Genomic DNA, 10,751 nt, shown 5'->3' on the forward strand with positions numbered 1-10,751 from the left:
ACACAATCCGCAGGTTCTGGCATCATGACATCACTCAGGGGAAAGTTTCTTTCCCTTTGAGTGACACACGGCTCCCCGCGCATGCACAGTCTGGAGCCGATGTGTTCAATAGTCCGTAGGTCCGATAAGGTTGGCGAACACTGGTCTGCAGTCTGTTCTCCCTCAGGAATGCCACCAACTAGAAAACCAAAATTTTGCACACTGATTAGAAAGCAGGCCTGAAGCAAAAAAAAAAAAAAAAAAAATGGGCGGAAGGCCTCATGACAAGGGGGGCAGTAAAAGCGGAACAAGATGGGGTTAAAAGTTTAAGAAAAAGGTGAATGGAAGGTTGGGGCTGAAAGAGCTTTGTGAAAGAATATTGTGTAAAATGTTATTTGTTTAATAAAGGGCTGCTGTGGCCAATTTATTCCAAACATGGTGTTTTGGTTTTTTGTTCACTGTTTTAAGAGGGGGTGGTCTGGTGGTGAATTTATTGGTGCAGCAGGGAAGGTTTTATATGCCATACACTGGTCATGTAACACTTCCTCAGGAGACCCCCATTCTGTTTAATGTTTGACTTCGACTTTTGGCTCAAACTAAGAAATTTGTACCAGATAACAATAATTTCTGTGTTCCAGTAAAATAGTTTTTCAGAGGAGTTTTGCACTACAGACAGTTACATTTGAAGTTATGTTTGAAGTAAAAGTGTATTGGAGTTTGGTTAATCAAGAGATCTGGACTAGTTGAAGCTTGCTAGCTAGTTGTTGTTTGATGGCATTGAAAAAAATTGAGAGAAAAAAAAAACATGGGAGATTAAGACAATTAAAGAGCAAAAGGAATGTGGAATTCAAGGGGCTTCAAGGAACTGGTGATGCTGGACTCAAGGCATATATGACAATATTGTGTCCTGGTGACCTCCGGCAAAGTGAAGGACCACTTTGTCCATCACAAACAGATCACTTAAAGGTTCTGCTGAAGGCACCTTCACCAAACAAGAGGATATCCAGTGTTAGAGATCTCTGGCCAGTGCAGAGTATTTTGCTGCTTCTCCCCTAGAAACCATTGTTGTACTCTGCTTTTATGGTTGTCATTAATAATAGTAAGATGTATTATCACCACACTATTGATTAATCACTTCTGAGTACAAGGAAGTCTAGGGTGTGACAATCCTTTTCATTTATTTGCAAACCATGATCGATCATTTTCATTTATTTAATAACCATGCTTTTGCATAGTTGTACAAGAGAAAATCGTTTTGCGGCCTGCAGAGTAAGTGACATCAGAGGGAGGAATGTTCTGCAGGGCAGAGAGCCATCTGTGGAGCACAGCTAAGAGAGATTTTAGAGAAACATCTTGGTGAGTTCTGGCTGGATTTTGTATGGTGCCTAGAGGACAGGTTTAGAGAAGCCATACCTGATTCTTTGTGGTTCCTTTGTCTGCTTAAAGGCCAGCCCAAGGCAAAAAAATGGCTTCTACTCCCTACAACCCCTCTCATTTTTCCAAAGTGTCTTACCTTACCTTGTGAAGCAAGATATATTTACCTAAATCCCCTTTCCAGGTCCCTTGAACCAGCTGTTTCCACTGTTCCAGCTCCCCTCCTACACCCGTCATAGCCCTTTCCTTCTGTCTGCTTGCACTGACACCCCCTTTTCCTGAATTACCACAGGACCCATTAAAAGAAGGGTCTGCATCACCAATCAGAAAGTAAACGGAATATGAAGGAAAATTGAAAGTGGAGTGTACATGAATAAAAATTTTTTGGCAAGTGAAATGGGTTTTGGTCATTGGTCCAAGTTGGAGTAAAGTACGTATAGTAGGATTGGGGTAACTAACATCCCAAAGATATGGATAACACTTGCTAACAGGCTAGAATGTTTATTTTATGGCTAGGACATAGCCAGTCCCTTCTGCAATTAGAAACCTGTCTGCTCGCAGTTTTTTAATTCTAAGTTTTAGTTTTGCTTTAGTCTTCATTGCTTTACCACAGTACTGTTGTATATCTTCAGATAAAATTAAAAACTCATCTTGCATTTTTTGTAAAGATCATCGGCCAAACATTTTTATTAGCTAACATGCTTACCTCATTTTGGATATTCCACCCTAAAAGTGCCATTTCCAATCTTATAATGATGTCCTATCCACCCCCAAGGACCATAAACCCATATCTGCTGATTTTTATTATGGTGATTGGTCTGCTTGCTGTCCCACTTTATTCTGCTCTGCGATTTCTGTTGATGCCATCACATCAGTGCAAGTTCCCATGGATATTATCTTTGGGATTACATTGGCATGACTCTGTCAGCCCTCCCCGTAATCTTCCCCTCTTTTTTGTAGGTCTTTCCAGCTACTCCCATCAAGACATAAACAGGGTAAAAAAAAAATATTTGCAATAATAAAAATGTTGGCATTGAGGAAAGAGAAAAGGAGCCTTGAACTTATCACCTGCTTCTACTTTAAAGCCTATGAAATGATTCCATTACAGCACACTGGTCCAGGTTTTAGAGTTCACAATAGGACAACTTTTAGGAGAGCTAGCTTAGGTGGACAGGGAAATGTGAACGATGGTATCACATATACGGATGCTGCAATACCAATACTATTATTTGAAATTTGATCGTTTAACTGTTACTCTATTTATACTATCGTCAGCATGGTGCATTGTTAATAAGAAGTTGTGTAATGATTTCACTTTAATGTTATAGGGCATTGGATTTTGAGGGTGTCACCACATTTAGGTAGGAGCTGTACCCACATTCTTTTTAAAGCCGACACCTACGATTTGTTTGTTTACTTTTTTATCTGCCAATGGATGTGTAATTCTGTACAACCCTTTTCATTTAATTATCACGCTCAATTTACACACAATGTAGCCAGAAAGATGATATAGAAATGCTTTGATTTGGCAGTTTGAATTCCTGTTTCAGGTCACACCAGCAAACGAAGGAAAAGTACCAGAGGAGACAAATGTAAGTACACAGACGTAAAACATATCTAAAGACCAATATTTGTTGAGCAGGCAAGTAAGCCCCGGCATCTGTTGGCTGTATAGGGGCTTTTAATTTCTTCATGAAATCAATATCACATCAGCCTTTTCTCACAGATCGCATATTGGCTTTCTTCACATTTAAAATCATTCCATTTATCACTTATGGACACAAAAATGCAGTCTTCTTTTCCATCAAAGTTATTTGGCTCTCCACGATTCCAAAACCTGCAAAAGAAAAATAGGCAATAGATGAAATGATCAGTTCCCATTCTTTTTTAGCAAGGAAGCCAGATTCTTTTTGTTAGCCAACCAAGATGAGCATCTCATTATTATTATTATTGTTATTATTATTATTACAAATATTTAGGTTATGCCACTAAAAAATGAGTTGACAGGCTTAGTGTTTATGGGAAGTTTATAATCATGCCACTATTCCGACAACACATCTAGACATCAGCAAGAGTAGGCAGCCACCTTGAGGGTAATGAAGATATATACAGTACTGTATATCCATTATTGGTCAATGTTCTCAAGTTATACCCACCCACTGGCCAATAACCTCTGTACCATGTAAATACATACACTTGGACCCTGCTCTCCTTACTTTACATACTTGTGACCCCTGCCCCCTAGTAGGTACAGTTTGCCCACACCTACCATTTTTCACACCACTAAATTACTCTCCTTAGGGAACCCTAGATCTTTTACAACCCTAGCAATGCTCTCTTGTGTGGTTCCATTCAAAGTTTTGCAAGAGAGCCCTTTGATTTCTAGTTTTGCCCCTAATTTTCATTATACCATGGTACCACATTCTCGAACCTTGCCACCCTAGGCACTGGCTCGCCCTACAGCCCTGTTCATCTAATAACCTCCTGGGCGGTTCATTTCTGTCCGGATTTATATGTATAAAAGTGGTACATTGTCTTTTATAAAAATGTATTTTACATTGTAGGCCTGTAATTCTTAGGCATAACTCACCCAAATATGTCCAATATTTTTTATATTTAATATTAAACTTTAAATAACAAACACAAAAATCTTTTAAAACAAGGGTGCATAAATAAATCAAAAATACTGAAACCTTTAATATAACTGTACAGTAGCATAATAAATAAATATATATATATATATATATATATATATATATATATATATAATGATTACTTTGTATTGGATTTAATACAGTTATTTTGTATTGAATCCAATACAAAATAATTTGAAATTCCCGACACGCACCATCGTCACCAGGAACTCTCGGGGAACGTCAGCACACTCGCCGGGGAACGAATCTAAGGAAGAGGTGGCGGCCACTGGAGCACGCCGGAGGGACCATGTAAGTCTTTATATTTTATTTTTTTAGCTACCCTGGGCCACATGTTTTTTTATTTTTTTTTACCCCGAGCCACAGTCTGGGTTACCGCTCAGGAGGTTAATGGTGTGATAATTGTTACCCCTCACTCCTGTAAAAAAATGTAGCTGTCTTTATACTGTGCTTGTACTCAGAAATAGTGTCACTTGGGTCAAGTAAAAATGCTTCCAATTTAAAGGGAACTGAATACATTTTTCACTATGTTTGGCATCATGCCTCACAGTATAAAGTTTTCTTAGACAATAACATTTTGTGATTCTGTTCCAAAGTTTTGTACCTGGTGGTTCTATAAGTAACAGCAATTTCAGGTTCCGGGTGTGCACATGCCTTGCAAATAACAGCTATGTTGTGTACAAAACTGCAGCTGGCCATTGGGCTTTGGTCTTGGTTGTTTAATGATCTGCCAGGAAGGATTGGTGAATGATATCAGGAGACTGCTGTACACATACTAGATATTCACCCAGAACAATTTCTACCATTTGTGAGTGTAGTAGAACATTAACTAGAACTAGCATTTACTATATTATACAGAAATAGAAGAATAAACACATGAATTACTTGAAAGATGATGGTAATAGGAGAGTGCCATCAACCCATCGATATTCATTTTCCTTTTCCACATCTGTCATACCAATCCAATATATTTTTTCTGGTGCACCTGTATGCTTTTTAAGGTGCTGGTTTAGGAATGTCTATATAATAAGAGAGATGCCTGTAAATACCCGTATGATAACACACACACTGCTAAATACACAAAGCTTTGCTTGAATTAAATTTATTAACACTTGAGCAGAAACAATTAAATGCAGATATTAACACCTTGTATACATTTATAAATGGCCCATATAGTGAACTTGCTGCAAAATTATTTATAGTAAGTAGTTCTAGCCAGCCATATATAATGGACTAGTAACATAAGTGATAAACCTAGATAATGTTGATCTAGGGAATATAATTACAGGCTTAGGGGATCAAGAAGGAGTGTTCCCCATTAAAACTTGTGTTTTTTGCCTTCCTCTGGATCAACTATGAGTATTAAGTTTAAAATATGCAAGTTTCCTATTTATTAATTTTTACCCAGTGGATGAACTCTATTTATTTATCTATTTAACTCATTATTTTGTGTCTTTTTAAGCTAAAACTGTAATTGTTTTGCTTGGGGAAAAAACAATGTATGCATATGGAAAGGGAAAAGAGAGAAAAGTATAGTTGGAGTTCTGTAGTCCAACAGACTAGTCTGACAACAGACTGTTCCTTTTTTTCTAACATACACTAGAACAAAAAGTCTATTTATAAAACAATTAATCTGACATCTATTTGGGGAAAATATAAATATCTGTGGCACTGGTGTTGATAAATTGAGGGTATAAGGGTAAAATCTGACATTGATCAGAATGGGACGTTTAGCAGACACATGTTTGACCTAATATAGCTACCTGTCCAGACCAAAATTCAAAGCTTTGAGCTATCATGCAATCAAAGTCCTATGGTTCACAAGCTGATTTTGGAATATATGAAACAAAAAGGTGTCATAGAATCAGCCACCCTCACCATGCCCTCTAACCAAATGAAAGTGCTAGGTGATTGTCCCAAGGTTCCCAATCATACTGTGCCAGTGTGCACGTTATTATGTGCACGTTATTGCAAGTAATGTACTGAAGTCTGAAAGCTGATGAAGAACAATGATAAGGTTATGAACCATTTACCTGCTCTTCTTCACTTGTAATTATAACAAGATGGCTTCCCCTGGTAAGGCACATCATTTCAGCTTTGTTCCAATTCAGTTTAAAATCAGAGAAGAAATAGCAATGATCATTATATACCAGCCAACCATTTTCACAGGAAGGTACTGCCAAAAAAAGAGAGGACTTTTGAAAAGGCTGTGATTGCTACGCCCCACAATATATCACAATTCCACTTGGATCTGTAACTCCTAATTGAATGTATACAAATGGCCTGATTTAATAAAGCTCTTCGAGACTGGAGAAGAGAGATTGTCACAGGACGAACCTGGGTGATGAAGCAAACCTGATTGGTCTAGAATTGAAAATATTTGACAACTAATAGCAAATGATTTTTAAGGAGCCCTTCCAGGTTTGCTGGATCACCCATGTTCTCCCATGATATCCTATCTTTTACAGTTTGAGAAGCTTTAATATGAAGGATTTTTTTTTAAAAAAAATCATTTTAATTGGAAACGGTGAGGGTGGAGGGAGTAATTGGTCATGTCTGAGAGTGTCATGGTACTAGTCTGTCTGGCAAACTTATGAATTGCACCAAAGAGGAACAGCGTTCATACCCTTTTTGTGGGCAGAATGTACGCAGGGAGCACATATCCATCTCCGCATGTGTGTTCAATATGGAAATAAAATCCTCTCCTATACCGGGAGGTTGTGGAACACCATCTAATTTCCACCTAATGGTCTGTTGACAATAGGGTATGCATCATGTAACAAAATAAATAATAAATACTCATGAGTTCTGAAATTCTTGTGTTTCTGGACAGAAGTCTTTGCTGAGCTTTGGGTGGGAATTCGTATTTTCTACAAGGTCCACATATTACCAGGTAGTAAGACCTGAAATGTACTGACTGTTTGGAGAACCCAATAACCTGAGTATAGTCTCTAGTATGGTTCAATACATGTTTTCCCATGTAATAAATATTTATTACTAAATATACACATATTGAGTAAGGTGGAGGGTCTGAAAACCTGCTGCATTCAGTTCTGGGTATTGTATAAAACAGGAATGCTAAGCAAAGCCTGAAAAAGTGAAGAGCTTAAAAGTCCACCACCATATGAGAAGACAAAATATTGCATGTGACTATGTAAAAAAAATTGAAAATATACGTACAAGTACCATAGTTACTGACTTACTTGTTGTATTTGCCTGTTGTTCTAGTTTCCTAACTGCAAAGGAAAAAGTCATTTGAGCAAACATAAATAACTGTCCTCTGTTAATAATCTTTACAGCCAATACCAATGAACTTTTTACATAAAGATGTTTGGCATTTTCCATGGCTAGTCATTGAAACAGCTAAATAATATGCCAACTTTGCTATTATGGGTTATACAGGATGCCGTTCCTAAATATTTTTTGGAAAACAAAACCATCTGACTGTCACACTTTTCTGGTTTTGGTGAACCTTAAACAAGTATGCAGTCAGCAAAGCCAGAATGTCCACTTTGGATGCTTGTGGAGTTCTATTAGCTAACAATGTATTAAAGCTACAAGCTAATTTTGACACCCAGGTAAAGAGCAAAATAATAGGCTTATCAAATATCCTACATTTGGTCTTATAACAGGAGGATTTTGTTTTCTAACATCTATAGTGCTGCATACTTAGCCAGTTATAAGCCTTGTTCCTGGAAAGTTGGAAACCCTCTGTGTTGAGTCTAAAGAAGCTATAGGGGAATTAAATTCATCATTTCTAGACCAGCCTTCCTTACCCTTTTACGCCTAAAGAGACCTTTAGATAATTATCAGCTCTTGGGGAACCCCTAGTAAGATTATTTTGTGGGGTTCAATAAAAAATAAGGATTCTTAAATTGATGGCCAGTGGACAACAAATGCCTTTGGTGGTGGTTGGAAGAGCACCAATAGAAATACTTAAAATGTCATTAGAGTCATGCCATTGGCTCTACCAATGGGTGTTGGCCCCATAACTATTCAAGCATCATAAAATGTGAAGTCAATGAAGGACTGTTTGAGGAAACCCTAGAATTTCACACTTCTTTTTAAACTCAAAATATAACATACACATCAGATGAGATATTTAGTTTAAAACCCAACTACAATCTTGTACCTTATTGTTTAATCTTTATAGACAGAACCCTCAGTAACATAAGTAAGTGCATAAGTATGTACCTTTATATGTTTTTTTCCTACACTTATGTACATTATATATTTTGTAAACCATAAATGTGTTCTAGTCCACGAAATAATACACTGGCCAGTCAGACAGTATTTAGCTGGATACTTTAATAGAATGTTACATCTCAAAACAGCACACAAATGAGTATATTTATAAATGTTTTACCCAGATTTAGGATTTCAACCAGCTTTTACCCAAACTTTAAATTTTTAATTGATTAAAAATGAAAAATGTATGAATAATGAGTAGCAATCAATTCACACATTTTCTATTTGAATCCAGGATGCAAAATATGTACATTTTTGGTAAATAATGGCTGAATCTTTGATGATCTGAACCTTTGATCTATTAAATAGGCCACAAGATGAAAATAGTATTATGTAAATGGGTATATAATAAATAATAAGCATGAGTTTAATAACGAAAACTGAGAAAAGAAGAAGGTACAAATTGTAAAAAATAAGCATGAATAAGCAAAAACAAGAGTAAGATATTAACTGACCTTCGTTTTTAAGATCATTCATCTCTTTTATTAGCATTTCTGGGTCTTCAAATACAAAAAGGATATATTAAAACAAATCAAAGACATACATAAAAAATATGTTAGAAATAAAAACAGCATATACCCAATTGCAGCAAATGTACTAATCTTAAGTGAATCTTTCTGCTATGGTCCGCAGGTGAATCTATGCCATAAATGAAGCCCTCTAATCTCAACCCATGTTTGTAAAGAACACATTTTGCAAAAGGCCCTTTTCTATTCAATGTTATTAGAGGTTAGTGGAAGACACAATATATATTTTTAGGATTAAAATATAAATGCTGTGTGTGTCATTATCTGTCTAAGATAAGTAAAATGGTATGTGTGACATTTCTGGATGGCACATGTAATGGTAATATTTCTTCTATCATTATTCCCTATGTAACAACATGATCACCAGCTAGACATGAACAGGAAGGCATAGTACAGGCAGAGCAGGCAACCTGATCGGCATGATTTATATTAATTAACCATATATAGCTCTTAGTGCTGTTGCACTTACACCAGTAGAAGGGGACAAAGAACTAGACAGGAGTAGTGAGGGGCCTGGACACCCAAAAAAGATAAGGTTGGGTCAAGGGGTGTAGTTGTAAAAAAAAGAGGGCCCTACTACACCCCTGGATATGTGTCACTCAAAAGGGGAAGAAACATCATGATGCCACCACCTGCACCACTCTCCCATTGCAGGTTTGAGCCTGCCATGGGAGAGTGGGTGGGTTGTGTAAGGAGAGAGAACCCACCCACCTCCCCTGAGCCTGCAATTCCATATGGGCGATGTGGTCCCCCGATCTGGTCAGTGCGCTCCACCCAGTGGGGTTCTTCTCCTGAGTTCGGGGGGGGGAGGGGGTGGACCAGCCAGAGCTACGTACCACCAAAGAATTGTTTGCAAAATAGGAGTGGGCACGTGTGCCCATTACCAAAAAAATTGAGGGCACGACGTTCCCACCTGTACCAGCCCCACTACACCCCTGGTCGTGTCTTCAGAAGAAAAAAATAGTGTCTGAATAGAGACCTTGAAAAGAGGATTTCCCAAGGCCAAGGAGGAAAAATGGTGTATTAGGCTTTTATGCTGAATGATTTAGAATTTTGGCTAGAGAACTGCTTTAACTCAACTGTTTCAATTGCGTGGATTAAAAGTGGATATTTTGTATACACATTAGAAATACAGTAAAAGCCTGATTTCCACAAGGTCCCAATTTTAGGAAATACATATGTACATACACAATCCTACTTCTAGCAGGGAAATGGCAACAACCCAACTGTTCCACACTGGCAATGTAAGTATGTATGTATGGACACATACTGCAATGAAATAAATACAACAGAATTTCTAGTTCACAGGGCTATAACTTCTTTAAAACCTCAAACCACATACTATTAAACTGGAAGTTATTTTTTAGAGTTACAAAAATTTGATTTCAAGATTAAAAAAAAATTTGCAGAAGCATCTGAATGACAAAAATACAGGCTTACCACTTTTCATCAGACGGGAGACTTCTGTGTTGACCTTATCGTCTGGGTAGGACACAAAGGCAATACAACATATGAGTACATTTATTACAAAAGATACTGAATATAGAGTTTTACGGTGCAACATATCAAGCCATGCTGATCCTCACTGTTCACTTATGAGGCTTGAGCCAAGCAGAATGTCCCCACCTTACATTGGTTTCCTGTTGTGAATGGTATTCCTTCCACAAATACGAGGGGATGCTGAGAAGTTCCTGGATTTGCCCCCTTTCAAATGAAATATTGAGTGTGGGGGCATATGACAGCCTAATATCTTAGTATGTAACTGTGCAAATATCAGGTGTTTGTGATTCCTAAAACTGTTTTTTCTTTTAGTGAGAAGCTGTGATGGCAGAGGCACAAGCAAGTTTCACGTTATTGGAGTTACGGGCCGTCAAGAAGTTTTTGTTTCTCCAGGGAAAGGAAGGACTCTTCTCCCCCAGTGTTTGTGACATCTCAGTGTGAATGTCCTTTGCTGACTTTCCCTGGAGAA

At 37.6% G+C, this 10,751-nt stretch overlaps 1 protein-coding gene across 2 annotated transcripts in view; it reads right to left on the reverse strand.

Moving 5' to 3' along the window:
- Positions 1-2,856: 2,856 nt before the first annotated feature.
- Positions 2,857-10,751, reverse strand: part of LOC140323013 (CD209 antigen-like protein C) — a 14,345-nt gene continuing 6,450 nt past the window's right edge. For both annotated transcript variants that reach the window (XM_072399725.1, XM_072399724.1), the window contains exons 4-9: positions 10,223-10,264; positions 8,711-8,755; positions 7,211-7,243; positions 6,041-6,183; positions 4,893-5,026; positions 2,857-3,190 (exon numbers count right to left, since the gene is read on the reverse strand). In XM_072399725.1, coding sequence (XP_072255826.1) covers positions 3,058-3,190; positions 4,893-5,026; positions 6,041-6,183; positions 7,211-7,243; positions 8,711-8,755; positions 10,223-10,264 — 530 coding nt within the window. In that variant the 3' untranslated portion in view covers positions 2,857-3,057. The remainder of the gene's footprint in view (positions 3,191-4,892; positions 5,027-6,040; positions 6,184-7,210; positions 7,244-8,710; positions 8,756-10,222; positions 10,265-10,751) is intronic.

The sequence above is a fragment of the Pyxicephalus adspersus genome, chromosome 2 (assembly GCF_032062135.1).
Source record: "Pyxicephalus adspersus chromosome 2, UCB_Pads_2.0, whole genome shotgun sequence".
Classification (NCBI taxonomy): Eukaryota; Metazoa; Chordata; class Amphibia; order Anura; family Pyxicephalidae; genus Pyxicephalus; species Pyxicephalus adspersus.